Source organism: Pangasianodon hypophthalmus, chromosome 16 (assembly GCF_027358585.1).
Source record: "Pangasianodon hypophthalmus isolate fPanHyp1 chromosome 16, fPanHyp1.pri, whole genome shotgun sequence".
In the NCBI taxonomy this organism is placed as follows: Eukaryota; Metazoa; Chordata; class Actinopteri; order Siluriformes; family Pangasiidae; genus Pangasianodon; species Pangasianodon hypophthalmus.
The window spans coordinates 9,321,643-9,339,738 of record NC_069725.1 but is presented as its reverse complement, the minus strand read 5'-3'; the positions used below and the strand labels follow the sequence as shown (position 1 = coordinate 9,339,738).

The following is an 18,096-nucleotide window of genomic DNA, read 5'->3' as shown; positions in this document are numbered from 1 at the left end:
ATGGACTGATTTAATGTGCAGCTCTCCCTAGAAGGTGAAATGGAGTCTGGCAACCTGTGTGTGTGCGCGGTTCAAACCGATTGAGATCCCCGTCTTTCTGTCAGCATGACACACTTGCTCTCTCAGCATTCCCCGGTGCCACTCAGAAATATTTGTGCTACACATATGCACTGCGATTGCGACTCCTGAGGAATACAGAGTGGAGAGAGTGGGTGAAGGAGAACTCGCAACCACTATGATGCCTTCCAGAGGCAGCGTGTCATGAAACGCCAACTGCAATATGGGTTCTAGATGAGATTTGAATATGTGTGTAGTGAAGGTGGCTAAGCTGAGAGAGTAGGTGAGACTTGTGTGTGTGCTCTGAGATGCTGAGTGAAAGAGATTCTCATTAATAGTGCACTGATGGGGATGAGTGGGTTGACTGCTGGAGACGGAGGCACGCCGAGCTGGGCCTGACTGAGTGCCCTTCATCAGGTGACATCGTCATGGTGATTTATCCCTCCTGTGTAGTAGAGATGAGCAGACAGAGAAAAAGAGATAAGGAGAGAAAAAACAGAGCGAGAGCAGCTGAGAGAGCCACTGGAAGGAATTCTAATGAATTCTGACGTGATTGATTTCTCTCTGAGCCTTAACCGAGACAGGCAGAGTCTCCCTCTTTTCAGTTATGAAGAGATGCTGTCATGCAGATAAGATGAATGGCGTGCTATGCTATCTTTCAACAGTGTGTGTGTGTGTGTGTGTGTGTATGCCATGAACATGGTATTTATGACAGTCCAGCCAGGTGTTGAATTATAACACTGAGTTGTAGATACCAGTCAATTTGTTAACACAGCCCTTTATAGGTTTTTACTTTTTCAAATAAAGCTGGGATGACTCTAAGCCACATCATATAAGGCAGTACAGAGCAATATTAGTGTGTGTGTGTGTCTGTGTGTCTGTGTGTCTGTGTGTGTGTGTGTGTGTGTGTGTGTGTGTGTGTGTGTGTGTGTGTGTGTGGAGCGCACAGCATTGTATACAGACCAATTGATTATGGCAAGCCTGTAGCAGCAGGGCAGGCTAATTCAAAATCTCTGGCTGGCCTCTCAGAAGATGTTCAGAGCAGCTGGCCAATTTAGTATTTAAAAGGTGCATTTTCTTTTTAGCGGTGCAAGAAGCTGAAAGTGCTGCTACAGCTCCATGCTCTGCTACAGCTGCCTGCCTGCTGTAATTAGGTATGAACTGTTTGTTGCCGTTTGTTGGCATTTAAATGCCAAACAGTGGCCGGAACAGGCGTGTGATGAGGGATATACTGCCCCTCGCTCAGCTCGCTGCCACGCCTGGTTGGAGGGGTGGAAGGGTCTTTGAAAATTAAGTCGAGCTACTGTGTTAGTGGAAGTGCTTGGTGGTCTATAGTCGCTAATGATCAGGAGCCATCAACGCTCCATAACAATCAGCCACTCCAGCAATCAGTCCCATCACACAGGCGGCCATCAGAGAGCAGCACGAAACCCCCAGCCACCCTCATGATGAAGCATAGCTTTAATTAACGAGCAGCAAGTCATATGGGAACATGGACTTTTTTAGCCTAGTGTGAGAAATAAAGTTGTTGTTATTATTATTATTATTATTATTATTATTATTATTATTAGCAGCAGCAGCAGATTAGGTAGTAGACCTGCAGGCTTTCGTACAGACGCAGAAGCATGCGACTGGTGTAATGCCTGTTAGATTAGTCACAATGTGGAGTGGCTGTGAGGAGGATTAGCTGAGGCAAGAATAATAGAGAGATGATGAGAGTGACAGAGACTGGAGGCGGCCTGAGGAAAGGGAGGGGGTTTCACACCGTTGACAATTTTCCGATTTTAACTATTTAATAAAGTCTCCTTTGTCTTTAATGTTCTGACAAGTCGTGAGTGGTTTCTGGCTCTCTGCTGCTTCGCTGAGCACATCGTGGGCTGGATGAGAATGAGAGGCGTTTAAAGTGAGATCAGGCGGAGGTAGCGGATGTGCCTGCGGAACACTAAAATGGGGCTGTGAAGTTTCCATTCTCTCGTTATGAGGGTAATGAGAGGGCCCTGTGAGAATGGCCTCGGGATGGACAGCTGCATGGCTGCCTGTGTGTGCGGTTCTAGACAGAAAGCAACACGCTAAGTGCTGTTTTTTTTTTTTTTTTAAACTATACGACCTGGGACGGCATGATTCTGTGATCCAAACAGAGAATTATCCATACTTTGGTTAACAGTACCAGTTTCTGTTTCCAGTTTGCGTAGCAGTACCTGTGAAAGCAGGAGCTGCTTGGAGGTTGTGGCACTGTATGGCTGGTGGATGGACCTCAATTTCCAACAACATGCTGAGAAAAATTAACTAGTAGACATTCTAGTTTTGGATACTAGATACTAAACCTTCTGGTTTAATGTTATATAATAATAATCTTATAATAATCTTATCAAGCACTACATCAGGTCATTACTTTGCCATATTGTCCAGTACAGAAGTAATTGTAGCTAGGGCAGCTAGGTGACAAATATTACAACATTTGACCAATCAGTGGTTATTTTTAGATTCTCCCGTATGTCCCCTGGCAAGACAGCATGGATAATTTGGTACAGCAGGCCTCTTAGGACTTAGTTATGAACATTTGCATTTGACCAATAAATGGTCTACACTATTTCTGTCTCCATCCATATGTTTCTGTTTGGTACTCTTGATAGCCTGGCAACAAGGGTAGCCAAATTCAATGTAGGTAGTTGGGTATAGTGCAGGTCTTGGCTATGGACAAGCGGGTTTCATCAGTCAGTGGTCTGCATTTCTCACTCCATCCATATAACCCTATTCTGTACTAATGGTACCCTGACAAAGGGTGTTCCCAAATTCAGCGTGGGTACTTGGTTACAATACTAGTCACTGTGCAATGGAAGCAACAACAAAATGTAGGATTACTTTATTTGTCAGTGGTCACTTTCAATCTTCCAGGCTGCTACCCCCCCTTCAATTCTGTCTTCCACACAGAAGAGCCGACAGCATGAAATCATTCTCACAAGGGGTGGGGTGTGTGTTTTGTCAGGCTGGTCAGTGCTGTATAGCTGTGATCTGTATTGTATCAGTGAGCTGGAAAACATCCTCCATGTCTGTGCTACCCAGAGACAGAAGATGAAAAACAAGTGCAGGGAGGAGCTGCAAATAGATCTTGATCTAAGCTGTATTGCAAACAAACAATGCACGTCAATCGGGTGCAGGAATGCTCGCTTAGTGTTTCAGCTCCCCTGGGCACTGCTCAGCTTCTCCTGGACATTGGCTGCTTTGAGCTGTCCATCAGCGAGCGACAGGCTGTTTGGTGGGCTCGGGGGATATGGGTGGAGTTAAGGCAAAATGAGTGGTGAGTCTTGTGCAGACTGCTGTGCTAATGATGCTCAGCATTACAGACCCATCAATAACCACACCCCAGTCAGCGGCTGCGTGCATGAACACACCCACACACACTGTTAACTGGGTGCTCTGAGCTGTCAGCTCTGCTTAGTCTCTTCTTTCTTTATCAAGACACTCTTTTTTCAATCACACTCTTGTCATAAAGGATGATCACTGTATGAATACTTGCTGTAAAATGTTTTTTGCTCTCTCCTACACCACCTAAACTAAAATACGCTTATATTTTGAAGGAATTTCATGATTGGAAAGATTATGACATGAACGTCTAGATCTTGTTTTGTGTGTGCGCACTTGAAGCACCTCATTACATCTGTTTAGATTGACCTCTGTTTTTATCTGGCATCCCTCTGAAGGCACTCGGTGAAAAACGACATGGGAAGTGGGGTATGTGTGTTATATGTCTCTTTGGAAAGGTTGAACATTGATTATAGACTGTAATAGGACTGAAAGACAGCATGCTGGGAATAAACCACAGGCTGAGAATAAGCTAGGACCTCTGACCTCTGACCAGTGTGTCTGCTCCTCTTCTCATCCCCCTGTTCTGGCTGAATACTCCACTTGAGGCTACTAAATCCTGTCTTTGTCTCACCTCCCAGCCTGCCTCACTAATGGATGTGGATGTGTATGTGTACACAGTGTATATTTATAATGCACACATTGTAGGCTGGATGTGCAACAACGATGTGCCTCAGCGTTGCAGCTAATTCTGTTTGCTCGCGACTGTATGTGTCTCTGCATACAAACAGAGAGGGGCGAGGCGGCTGTGCCTTTATTATACTGCAGTGTGTGTGTGTGTGTGTAATTAAAGAGAGAGGAAGGAAGACAGGTGATTTTTCTCTTTGTGCCTGTTGAGCAGTCACTCTCTCTTATTCCCCCTCCCTCTTTTTCAGCTTGCGTCAGTTTCAGTGCCATGACTCGTCTATAGATGGTGACCTTATCTCTGTAATGGTGTTTTGCAGTGGTGTCTGTGTGTATATGCATGTTTGTGTGGAGTGAAAAAAAAATCCTCTGAGCACTGTTGTTCGTGTGGTTTAGCTTAGCTGTGCTGGTGGATCACACATATGCACAGAATGAGAAATGGTCTACGGGAGTGTTGAACCGTATTCATTACGTGACGCAGAGAGCGGGTTCATGGATAAGTGTGGCGCTTCGGCGTGCAGTGTTTCATAATCTTAACAGTGCTTCACGTATATCTTCAGTACTGTATGACAACCAGCCTTCAGGCGACTGCTGGGAGGCGTGTCCGGTTACATCACCGGAAATAATGTTGCCAATACAATTTCTTAATCTGACTTGGAAACCTGGCATTGACCTGATGCAGCACTATAATGAGCACAAAGCATCCAGAAAGTGCTGATGTGCATGAGATAAGGGAGAGAGAGAAAGGTCAAGCTGCAGCTGACCAGCACACGACACCCTTTCAAAATGTAGGATGTACATGTAACAGTAGTTGCGCTTTCTCTCAGTTGCTCTCTCACCCGTTGAGTGCTGCAATCAACCCAATCTAATAATCATCATATGAGCAAGTCACCACAGCGATTAGAGTGCAGACAGGAAAACAGCAGCAACAACAAAGCCTATTATGCCAGGCTTGGCATACCCCCCCTCCACCTCCCCCACCACCTCATCGTTCTGCCCTGGGGAGTGGGATAGCAGGGCTGGGAGGAGCAGCTGGGGGTTGAGATCAGCCCGATTGTTTTGGCAGCAGTAGCTGATACCCCCAAGCCATTTCCATGCCACAGCTTAGCTCACGCTTGACCAAATCAGCTAATCCATTTAGCCATGGCTTAACCAGGTCTCCACTGTTTCTGTGACAGGCTGTACCCAGAAATCCTTCCTCAAACCAACGTTACCTCAGATAGGCTCTTAAATTGACATGGCGCAGGAGTTCCGAGTTGTGCGTGTGTGTGTGTCTGAGAGAGACTGTTGTCCAGCACTTAACTGTTCGTGGACTGACTCAGTCATCAGTCAGTCAGCAGTCCAGCCACTTGGCAGCGTCTGCTGCCAAGCATGAAGTGCAGGCGAAATAAACGAGCATATCGGAGACATCTCATGTCATACCAGCGACACGGCTCGCCTGCTTTACCCACATCTCTGAACAGTTTCATGTTTCTGCCCTGCTGTTATTCGAGTCTGCTGCTTAAAAATGTCCGCTGAATTCCAGGACAAAATCTGCGCCATTAGCAACCGTGAAGCATCTGGAATAGCGTGTGTGTGTGTGTATAGATAAAAGCTGCAGTGGAAGCAAATGCAAATTAGAATAGTGAGGCATGGAATCATTGCTGGAGCCGCCATGATGAGCTGAATTAGCATGCTGAATGCTCACTCACTGTTTTGTGTGTGTGTGTGTGTGTGTGTGTGTGTGTGTGTAGGTAAGTGTAGATGATGTAGAGCCCCTGCAGTGCAAGTCTCTCTGATGTCTGTGCTGTTGATGTCGATAGTCTCATTGACAAGCAGATTTATTCCTCTTTCTCTCTGTATCGCCTAACCGAAGAGGAAGTACAGGCGACTACTGCCGAGAGAGAAATGTCAGTCGAGAGATAAGGAGACATGCACATTGTTTCAAGGGACAGCTAAAATTGGACTTCTTATCAGTTATCACCTTCCTACGTTTATCACCTCCTTGTATATTTTTACAGTGCTGACCTAATAAATGCTCATTTGCTTATGCTTTATTATTTGTTTGACTTCTTAAATCCACACCAGTGTGAGCGTTGCACAGAAACATTGTTAGTTCTGCATAGCAACACAATAACCAGCTCTTTTAAATATTAAACACATCGTCGCCTGGAGACTTCTGTCAATCATTTCTCAGCTGACAAATGAACCCCCCTCTCCCTTGCTTCCCTAGCCTTCGACGTTTCAGTCATTAGCTGTTAAGTGTTCGAGCACTCAGTGGGGGGGCATGCTGAAAAGGGGAAGGAGGAGGAGACAGCAGTGAAGGGCGAGATGGAAAAGGAGGGGGAAATGGGTAAGTGCCCAGGCACACCTGCTGGGCAGAGCAAACCAAACGCACACCGTGCCACGTCTCTGGGTATCAACTGGGCCTCGGTGTATCGTGTGACTCTGGATCAAGTCCTGCAGGGAGCTCGAAGAGTGATTATGTGAAGTGCTCAAGCTCTTAAATGTTTGAAGTGTCTCTGTAGTGTTGCATGCGATTACAGCCACAGCGGGCACGTCTTAATTAGCATTATTTGCACGTCCAGCGCTGCATGAGTCACCCTGCTTTATTCCAAAAAGACAAGCGTACAGTAACAGCAGATCTACATCTCGACACACCACCAATAAATGACTGAGTCATTGTGCATTGTGTACAGTGTATCCTGGTTTTGTTACACTCTGTATCTCCGACTTCATAATGCTCGTCAAATCCAATCTAGAGCGGGGCTGACAGATGGGCAGGCTGTGTTCAAAGCGAGTGGAGATTTAATATCTAAATAGCATGGGCGCTGAGAGAGAGAAAGAGAGAAAAGAGAGGCGCCCTATGTGGAGCAGCATAAAGGTCCTGACTGTGCCGCCATCACAGCTGTGACTCCCCCTCCTCTTCTTTTCTCTCTCCCCTCCTCCCCTCCCCCTTGCATTTGTTCTTGTTGACGGGTGGAGGAGGAGTAATCTGTACACAGGCTCTTGCAGGGAGGAAACATGTCATCAACACTTGTTTACCATTATTAGTTTGAGCCTGCGAGAGGAGAGGCAGGGCAGCTCAATTACTCTCAAGCTATGAGGCAATGCAAAAGGCTTCTTTTGCGTCTCCGCATAGTGGAGCTCGTCTCAGCTTGGCTCAACACCGTTTTTTTTTTTCCGTGTTAGTGCTTCTGCATGACACTTGCTTATTCCACACAATACACATTCGGGTGTGTGCGTGCGCCTTTCTCGCCTTTCTTTGTTCGTTTAGAACAGTGTGGGAATGTTTTTCCTCACTCGCTCATGCACACACAGCTGTGGGAAGCCTTGCACGCTGGGGGCACACATGGAAGAGCTTTACTCTCTGGGTGTGTGTGTGTGTGTCAGTCATACGGTTTTTATGGAGTGTAGCAGTGTCTGGTCTGTATCAGTGAGTCAGAGAGAGCACTGGGCGGAAGCAGTGTGTGAGCCACATCCATCATGTATGAGAGAGCATCCTGAAGCAGCGCTGCCTGCCTGTGTGCTGCGCACTAATCATATCATGTTTGGAAAGGAGATTAGCTCATAGATCTGTCCGCCTGATGCCACCATGTCACACACACTCAGTGAGACGCTCCCCAGTCGTTTTGTCTCCTTTTGTTCAAGACTGTAGTTCTGAGATGCACATTCTTCTCCTTTCCCAGTCTCCATCTTGTCCAGGATGTGGGAGATCCCAGCTTTCACAGCTTCCTCCAGTGGCCGCACTCTGCCCTGTTCTGAAACCAGAGCCTGTTAAAGCACTCGGGAGTTTGGATCTGGTGTGTGAAAGAGAAACAGAATGTAAACGCACGGAAAATAAACCCATATTTCCTGTTAATGCTTGCCGGCGGGTCTGGTTTTGCTTAGCCGGGGGCTATGACGGCGTGTATATGGCATGAGCAGACGGAAAGGGGTTCAGTGCTGCGGTTTCACCGGGCTCTCTTGTTAATACGGGAGTCATGTGAGCGTGCCCCGAGTCATCCCCTTGCTAACAGATGAGAGCTGCCACGAGAGGTGCTGCGGTGGCCATGTTTAATGATTCCACTAAGCAGAAGGCAGTGTGTAATGTCATCTAGCGTCGCTGTAGCCTGGCAGGGGAGTGGCATGGTGCTGTCAATCAAATGACGGTGGGAACAGGACGCCGTGACCGCATTGTTACCCCAAAAAAAAAAAAAAAAAAACCCTCCCATCTTTCTATTGCAATACCTGTGCTTTTAGGTTGTCCATTTTAATGTGATTTCCTGATTAACTGCCCTCACACCTCTCAGCTCAAAAATGCTCCGTGTGCCACTGTTGGGGTTGTTATTATAAGAGCTCTCTGCTGACGTTCTAGCTCCTGCTGTATTGCTTTAGTAGCTGTGTGAGGTGGCTGTTGCACTGCACACTCCACACACCGTCACAACCTTCCAGGCTGGTCTGTAAAAGCCCGGCTCTCCCAAGAGCCTTAACCCCTCGCTGCACTTGGACTCAACATGGCTGCGCTGTAATTACTGCTCGCGCCTGTTTGAAAGACAAGGAGACAGTGTGAGTGCATGATTCTGCTCAAGGGGGGTCGAGTTTGGAGCACAGACAAAAGGAGCAGCACAACAATTCCTGAGAGTAGTGAGGCCTACATACTCTTAGGAATGTTTCCACTCTTTAACTCCACCCCCACGTCTCAGGCATCACCAGCGCTTGCCATTGTGTGCTTCTCGTAATATGAAGCTCAGATTTATTGAAGTGAATGGGGCTACTCAGAGAGATTTGGTGTAGGATCAAATAAGTGGCCTCTCCGTTTGGCTTCGAGGTTTCATTTTGTGGGGTACAGCGTCCACGAGAGCATGAGGAGTGCTGGGCAAAAACCAACATACAGCCCACAGAGCCGGGAGAAAGAGGCGCAGCGGCAGCGAGAGCACTTTGGAATGTCACTAATCAATTCATCTTTGTAATTGTAATGGGCGGCTTGCTGCTGCCTCCCATTCTCCTTCCTGTCTGGCTGCGAGTGCTTATCTTGATAATTTGATTCTGTGCACTGATCTGCTCTCTGCGACATAAAAACATAATTAGGGTTTAATAAGGAAACAGTCATTTCCAGTGCGAGACAGATTCAAAGAAAGGTCACAGGTTTCAGCTTCGTTTAGTTTCATGATTTTGTTGTTGTTGGTGCAAGATGTGTGGGTGGCTGTGTGTGCTCATGCAAAAGGAATTTAAGTGTGTGTGTGTGTGTGTGTGGTGTTCAGGGGCACTGATGTCAGGGTTTATTTCCTCATCTTGTGGTGATGCACTGAATGGGCGAGCATGTCCTTGCACTTTATCAGTGCTGAGATTTCTCTGAACTGGGAAAGCTGTGGGCTTGTTTCTGTATCGGTAGTATGATTCACCCTGACAGTGCTTTTGATGATACAAAGAAGTGGCCCAGTTAGACTGTGGACTAACAGTGACTGCCTTTAATCTACCTGAATTGAGCTACATTTCTGCTTCATAGTTAGGAACTAAAAAAAGATTTCACTGTAATTCTGATTTAACAGGATTTTTCCTCTCTCTGCTGAAAAATAGCCCTGGAGTCATGTGTATGGAGTCTTCAACAGAACTTTACAGCTTCTCATGTCCCATGCCAGGCCCAGGTGGTGGAAATATACTGTTACACATGCACACAGCTTAACACTCATTCCACTGTCCACAAGAAATGTAGCAGAGTCCTCATTATTTCTCAACAATGAGCTCACTCTGCTGCTCAGTTCTGTGACTGCAGGGAACGTGAGGCAGGCCAAGGGGGGAAACGAGTCCTCGGCTTTCTGTTCCACCCAGGATGTTTTGTTTTTTTTTCCCCCAAGCGGCTGACGTGGTGGCACGCTCAGCCTTTTTTGTGGGGAATGTGGTATTCTGTAGGCATGTTAAAGATGACTGTGATTTCTGGCAGCTGCTCCAGAGGCCCATCGCTCGCTCAGTGCTCAGCTGTGGCTTCTTTAACGTTCTCTTAAACTGTTTCAATGGTCAGTTGGGTTTGTGTGAAGGCACAATAAATATTTCATGTCAGGGAATGAAAACAGTGTTTCTGCTTTTTTCTTCCCTCATCCTGGCCCTTGCTTGGAAAGCACAGCGACTGTGGGAGGTCTGGGTGACCCAGTGCTGCCACCTGCTGGTGACTTTAGGGACGTGCGAGTACTGGCACTGCATGCAGTCCCCTGAACCGACAGCGGGTGGCAGAGTTTGAAGTGCAACACTAGAAGAAGAAGCAGCGTGTGATTTGCTTGGCTGGATTTATGGTTTTATGCTTTACAGATGTGTGTCTGGAGTTGTATTCAGGAGTTAATCTATCATACATTTGGAAGGGTGGCTGCGTTTCTGCCTTGAAGCTCGAAGCGCCTCCCTTTTGAACACACAGCTTTCCTTCCTGCCTGGCTCCCTAGTAGTCCAAAAATGCAAATGTTTTTCTGTTTACCGTATTAAAACTAAATGTTTTCAATCCCTTTTTAATTGACTTGGTTTTCACTGAGGGCTTTTGGCACAGAATGAGGGAATCATGAAGGCACATGCAGCACAGGCTTGTGTTTGCCAAGAGGCCAATTTGTGACGCTGTTAACAAACAAATGTCTGTTTTTTTATTGAATGTTTATGTTTGCCTCATTTTCTTCTTCCAGAGTAAACGGGACCATCTGTTAATGAGTGTGAAATGGTACTACCGCCAGTCCGAGGTACCCGACTCTGTCTACCAGCACCTAGTACAGGACCGCAACAATGAGAACGGTATGTGTGTGTGTATGTGTGTGTTTTAACACTAGCAAATAACACACGTAAAAAATTAGCCGGTTGCCACATACTTTTAGCCATCCTTAGCAGTGTGTTAGACATCACGGTAAATGACAACTCAAATACAAGAGGACATGTCTGTGAAAACACCCCACTGTCCTCGTTTCCATGGTAACGCTCCTTCAAACAAAGGCAGCATGAGGTGAAGTGCAAATAACTCTGAGCGTAATATCTCTCGGTCCCATGGCCATCCTTGGGCTAATGCATACATCAAGAAGTAATAACAGGTTAAGGCTTCCACCCGGCTTTGAGTTGAGGCCGCATTGATTTTAATGCACTCTAATAAAACAGCCAAGAGCGCCTCTGCAGTCCTGTCAGCCTGGCAGACACCACCATCCCTCCCTGCCTCCCTCCCTCCCTCCCTCCCTGACGTCACATTCTAGCCTGGGTCAGGATGACAGGCACTCATCCTGCACTGTCATAATGGATTTCTGTAATGACGTTCGGTTTTTTCGATTTTCCACAGTATCTTTCTGGGGAAAAGGCACACTCTTTGCAGGGAGAAGTATAATAAGCTTGCATTAGGGTCATACATTGATCTGATAATTGGAATACATGTCTCAGTGCTGCAGCTTTTAGCCTACATGCTGCTTTTTACATTCCTGTATTTACACACATTCACAGGGATCTTATATATAATAGCATAATAAGTAGTAATGGTACACTGGCAAAGTACATGCTTGTATGCCTAAAATACTGTGTATATTATTAGTACTGATGCTCCACATGAGGATTTTATTTAATGCATTTTACATGAGTGCTCATGTTATTTCACATTGGTTATATGTGCATATATACAGTATATTAGGGGTGGTGCGATATAAAAAAAAATCGATATCAGGATAGTTGAAGACGTTTCTACAATACATGATACATATCACAAAATCTAGATTTGCCAACCAACTATCAACAAAACATAAAAAAGTAAAATAAACTTTTATGTCTACAGTGTCCAGAAAATAAGTTACTTTAAACTGAAAAGGGAATTTTTTTTTTTTTATAAATTCTAATAGTAAATTTTTTGGTTTTAGTGGTTCACTACAAAATTTGAACAAAATGGGTCAGTTAGAAATGCTATTTACAAAAAAAAATTCATATATATATATATATATATATATATATATATATATATATATATATATATATATATATATATATATATATATATGTATCGTGATAGAATAGACACATTGCCCAGTGCTACAGTATATTTAATGTTTTTTAATTTAATTTATTCATAAGTATTCATATATTATTAATGTATTCATATATTTTATATTTAGTATTTTTTTGTATATTTATTTGTATATTTAAATTTATACTTACAAAAATTTAAAAAACTGTATGTTTGTGTTTAAGTGTCTTTATTTCTGCATATAACTGATTGCTAGTATGGCTGTGAGTCTTTATCTGTTTCTTGAATATGTGTATGCTAATGGGCCATATTTGACACTCTTTCTCTCTCTCTCTCTCTCTTTCTTTGTAGACTCGGGTCGGGAACTGGTCATTACTGACCCTGTAGTAAAAAGCAGAGAGCTCTTCATCTCGGACTATGTGGACACGTACCATACAGCGGCCCTTAGGTAACCCACCTGCTGTTTGAGTCATATCTGTATTTTCTTCCTGCACACTCTTCGTGTTGTCATGCTAAGCAACAATCGAGCCTCTCAGTAAAAACCTCAGGACTTGACAGCTTTTCCATTATAACATTCTGCATGTGCACTAAAGCTCAAAGCAATCACGTTGTTCTTTTCCATGGCCAGAAAAAAAGAGGACAGGCATGCTGATTCTCAGCGTTTGAAACCAGATCTTCCCTGTCTTCTTTTTTTCCCCAGCCATGTGTTCCATTTTTCCCCCTTTTCCTTTCCAGCTCTTTAACTAAAACCAGCTGGAGAGGCGCACAAAGCCGCAGCTCTGAACCAGTGATTTCAGGGCAAATTAGCTGCAACTTCTGCTGCACAAAGGCTCCTTTGATTTGACTTATTACAGGGCTTTTGGTAAACTCTGTGAATTCTGTGAGCATGGTGTAATGCTTGCTTCGAGCCCCTTGTCCCTTTCATCTTCAGAGAAAGGTATTGTGTCTGTGTGCTGAGCACCCAAACCACACCAATGCTTGTTATTTTGAAAGCACAGGCGTGGAAGTGAGGGTGAACCAATATCCAGATGCAGTTGGTAGCTCTTGGTAGCTCTGCTGTGTGTGTTTGTGTGTGTTTGTGTGTGTGCACGTGTGTGGGCGGATCCCATGTGCTGTCCGTCATCCCTCGTTTAAGTGTGAGGAAGAGATGGTCCATGCTGTCTGTAACAATGCCTCTGAATATTTTTTTTCCTCAGAATTTGTTCATCTCTGCCTCATACACACAAGAAACAATATTAGTTCAGCAGTGATTGATCTCCCATAGCTGGTAGCACGCTCGCCCAGATGTGTTTACTTTGAAGCATGATTACTGTAGAGGGAGGAAATGTATGTGCACATCTACTTGAGGCTCATTTGCGTTTGTCTGTTTTATGTTTTGCAGAGGGAAATGTAACATCGCTCACTTCTCTGACATTTTCGCTGCCAGGGAGTTCAAACCACGAATCGACTCCTTCTTCTACATTTTAGGATATAACCCAGAGACTAGGTAAGACTCACTGAGTTTGGTTTTCACTATATGGCAAAAATATTATTATAATATTTGAAGACGTTTCCACATATATATAATATATAGTAATGCTAATAAAGCACCTATAAAGCACATTTACAAAACATTGCCTAGTTCTACTTAGATCACATCATAAGACATGTAATAAACTTAATGGATGTTCTGTAATGGTAGATTGTTTAGCTTTAAAGGTGGTGCTACAGGTTTATTAATCCTCTCTTGCTCAGTAGTCTATTGATGACATTTCTGGGCTGCTTATCAGAAGGTTTGAATCCCAGCATTGCCAATCTGCCACTGCTGAGCAACACTGTTAGGGCCTTGAGCAAGGCCTTTAACCCTCATCTGCTGCAGGGGCATTCCGTTCTGTGCTCTTACCCCAGCTTCCTAACAAGCTAAACCATGCAGAGGAAAACATTTCACTGTACTGTACATGTAACAGTAGAGGATTTCTTCCTTTCCTTTCCTTTCTCCATTTCCTTCTTTCCCCTTTCCTTTCCTTTTCTTCTGTTTCTTCTTTTCCTTTTCTTTTTGTTTCCTTTCCATATATCCACCTATACATCCATACTTAAGCACTTTCTAATATTGTTGTGTGGATCTTCCTGCAAAAGCCTTTGGGGGATTTTATAGTTTTCTTGTTCTTTGTGCTTGACTGTGGAGTACTAACTAGTGCTGTTTCTTTGTTAGATATAATTTTTATGTGTTAGAAGCTTTAACCTATGTGTTGATTGTTGAAAGTGGTGGACAGCATGGATAGCAGCTATCAATGTTACTATATAGATCATCATCTGAGTGGATTTAATCAGTGAAGCAACTTAAAACTTTTGGTAATGTTTAGTATATGAAATACTATATAAAATCATATTTAGAGTCTACGAGATGAAATGCTTTATTTAGCATTTAACCTTCATGCCAAAATTTTGAAGGCGACATTAATTGCGTCAAAAATAAACATGGAAAGGCGATAGAGATAATGGAAAGTAATATGTTGATGAACATAGAACAGTCAGATTTAACTAAATGGTGGCTGAACAGCTGACTGAGTCTTAATTACTTTTTGTGTTTTTGCATTTAAAATGGAGTTGTATGGGAAGCTTAGTTATATACACCTGGTGCTAATAAAAACTTAATTAACCGAATCAGGTGTGTTAAATTAGGAGTGTAAATAATTAAAAACTGGTCAGTGGAAGAGACTGTTATCAGGAAGGAACATAAAGCCTTCTCCCATATTACACATTAGAGCTCGAGGATATCAGTGCAGCAAAATGATATATTTCAGGAGGGAATTATTTGGCTAAGCTAAGACGCAGTGTTATGTTGTGTTGGTGCTGGCAACTTAGATACATTACAACCTTTATTGGAAACTTGAAAAGTAACTTCTTTGCTTCCATGTTCATGCATTCTTACAGGAGAGGCAGAACATGGGGTCTCACTGACGATGGCATCTACTGATAAAAGTAAAGTCGCTTATCAGCACGGTTTATATCAGAGCAGTGATGCCTAACGTCTCTCCTTACACACATTTGGAGCCCTTTATGTGTTTTGGTCTTTATCAAACACCATTTTCTAGGGCAAACTAATCTGCTTTTAACAGTCCTCTTACTCTATGTACAGGTTTGTATTAATTTAAATATAGAGCTGAACGTTTTATATGATTTATTAACATAAACTCCTCGTAGCTTGGACTAAGCATTCAGCTTTAGGACATTTGGTGCTCTTATATAAGCTTGTACAAATTTAGAACATTTGAATTTTGGGAGGAATTACAGAACATGCTATTTGTTAGAATTTGAATACTGATTTACATCCCCGTTTAAGGAACTCTCGCCTATTCAAAATGTGATCTCTATCTGTCATACTAAAGGTGACAGATGGCGACGTGCATCAGTCTGCATGACCTGGCATTTGAATATTATGTAGGAAGCTGCGTTCATCAGCTATTTAAATTCAACTTTGTCCATAACTGTTTGAGTAAGCATTAACATGTTTGTCTACTCAATGTGGTCTGCTGCTGCTGTCTGCCTTCTGCTGGTTTTCTGCATATAGCCTACAGACTATTCTGAAGTCTTTACTGTCTAGCATGCATTCTGTTTAATAATAATAATTATTATTATAATAATATAATTTAGTTTATGTATAAAAAGGCCAAACAATATTTATCGATAATTAGAAATCAAGCTATTTACATTAAACTATTTGAATAACTTCATTAATAACTCTGGTATCTCTATATTTGTCACCTGATTTGCTCATTTAATATTATCTTAATGGCAAGCAAATGCCCCGCTTACATCTACTTACGGAAGCACAACTAATGACACCTTTTTAGAAAAATTTGTGTTAGGAAATAAGGAATTCTGATCATCAGAATCTATCTCATTACCTGAGGGAAAAGTGACTCGCAGCATCTATACATCTTTACTCGTCTGATCTCTGTTCGCTCTTGTATCAGTGGGGAAATCATCGCTCATTAATTCATGACTTTAGTCGGGAAATCGACTAAATTTCCCATCTGACTGTGTTTCATGAGGCTTTTTGACATCAGCTGTTTACAGAGAAAGGTATATATACACTATAAGCTTTATCATGCAATTCTTATGTTTTTCTGAGATCTGATCTTTCTGCCACAACGGTTGTCGCTCATGTTTGTAAGTGACCCGTATCTGTCCATGGTGTGAACCAACTGCAGTGTGCACATTTCCTAAATAAATAATATACCTTTGTCAGGAGCAACACGACAAAAAGTCATATTTGCAAGATAATCCATGATTGCACTATACACTCGTCAAGCACGAGTCCAATTCCACGAGTGCAATTTATCTTGCGATTCCTGCAGTTCAGGTGGACTTTCATACTGTGAATCTCCTGTTCTACCACATCCCAAAGGTGTGGTTTCAGATGTCTGAATCTGTGAATCAGATCTGGTGACTGGGAAAGCCATTGAAGAACAATGAACTCATGGTCATATTCATGAAACCAGTTTGAGATGACTTTTGGTTTGTGACATGGAGCATTATCATACTATCATAAGAGTGTGCCAAGAAAACATTCCCCACACCAGCCTGGACTTGACACAAGGCAGGTTGGGTCCATGGATTCCTGCTGTTGGAGCCACATTCTGACCCTACCATCTGTGTGCCTCAGCAGAAATTGAGATTCATCAGACCAGGCTTGGTCTTCTGCTGTTGTAGCCCATCCACCTCAAGGTTCAATGTGGTGTGCATTCTGAGATGCTTTTCTGCCCACCGCAATTATACAGAGTGGTTATCTGAGTTACTCTTGCCTTTCTGTCAGCTCAAACCAGTCTGACCATTCTCCGTTGACATCTCTCATCAATAAGGTGTTTCCATCTGCAAAACTGCTGGTCAATGGATGTTTTTCCTGTATTGCACCTTTCTGAGTAAACTGTAGAGACTGTTATACGTGAAAATCCCAGGACATCAGCAGTTATAGAAATACTCAAACCAGCCCGTCTGGCACCAACGATCATGCCACGGTCAAAATCACTGAGATCACATTTTTTCTCCATTCTTATGTGAACATTACTCGACGCTGCTGGCCCCTTATCTGCATGCTTTTATACATTCCACTGCTGCCACATGATTGGCTGGTTAAATAATTGCATGAATGAGTAAGTGTAAAGATGTTCCTAATGAAGTGTTCCATGAGTGTATATTACAGTGATGTATTAAACTAGCAGCTCAAGCCTTTATAGTATTTGCTCTAGAGGTTCGAGAGATAAAGACGAGAAGACCAGATGCACAGTTTGGTCCATTTTTGCAGCTATTACTGACACTTCTGTGCTGAGAGATGTGTGGGTCCGGGCGAGCAGCCAGCAGTGATATGCACATGTGCCGTGAATTATGAGGAAGTGTGAAAAACACATGAATTCTTGTCTGTCCTTTTTTTTATTATTATTATTATTATTGTCTAATAGCCATGTATCACATGGAAATTGGGGTAGTGCTATTTTAATGTAGCCTGTATCGAAAGCAAATATTTTTAATATATTTAATACTTTATTAAGCATGCTTAAGAAATAAGCTGTAGTCTAAAGTAAGGATTAGCATAGATGAAGGCTTTCTTTTGTGAATATGGAATAATTATTATTATTTTTTTTTTTTTTGCATTTAATGTTTGGCTCTAACAGCTTATTGGTCAGTGTAGACTGTGAATCCAACTCACAGGCAAATTTTTCACTTCTGTAAACAATTTGCATTCAATTTATTATATTCTGTGTCTTTTATTGGAATACCAAAACAAGGATGTTTCCTAGGCTATTTGGTTGATTTGTTAAGCTAATGCAATAACTGGTACTGTGTATTTCCCAATCTATCTCACATACAGAGTTAACATTATTTCTAGAGTAATTCATGTGATTAGGAAAATTTTATTATTATTTCAAAGCTCAGTAAATGATTTAAAATTAATTTTATGATTTGTAGACTTGGTCTTATTTGCCTTAGTTTCCGTATCTTTAATATGCTGATACAGCGTACCTGTGTATTCTGGAAACTGTTGTTTCCATGTTGAGTTGTATACCTGAGGTATATGCATGATTTACACACCACTGGAAGACAAACAGGTCTTAAGACAAAAGGTTTTGTTTGCATAATTTTTT

The 18,096-nt window shown here is 42.9% G+C and overlaps 1 protein-coding gene across 4 annotated transcripts in view; it reads left to right on the top strand.

The window, feature by feature from the left end:
* rerea (arginine-glutamic acid dipeptide (RE) repeats a) overlaps positions 1–18,096 on the top strand; it is a 168,271-nt gene that overhangs the window by 114,682 nt on the left and 35,493 nt on the right. For all 4 annotated transcript variants that reach the window (XM_026920126.3, XM_026920127.3, XM_034311585.2 and 1 more), the window contains exons 4-6: positions 10,668–10,773; positions 12,323–12,419; positions 13,353–13,457. In XM_026920126.3, coding sequence (XP_026775927.1) covers positions 10,668–10,773; positions 12,323–12,419; positions 13,353–13,457 — 308 coding nt within the window. The remainder of the gene's footprint in view (positions 1–10,667; positions 10,774–12,322; positions 12,420–13,352; positions 13,458–18,096) is intronic.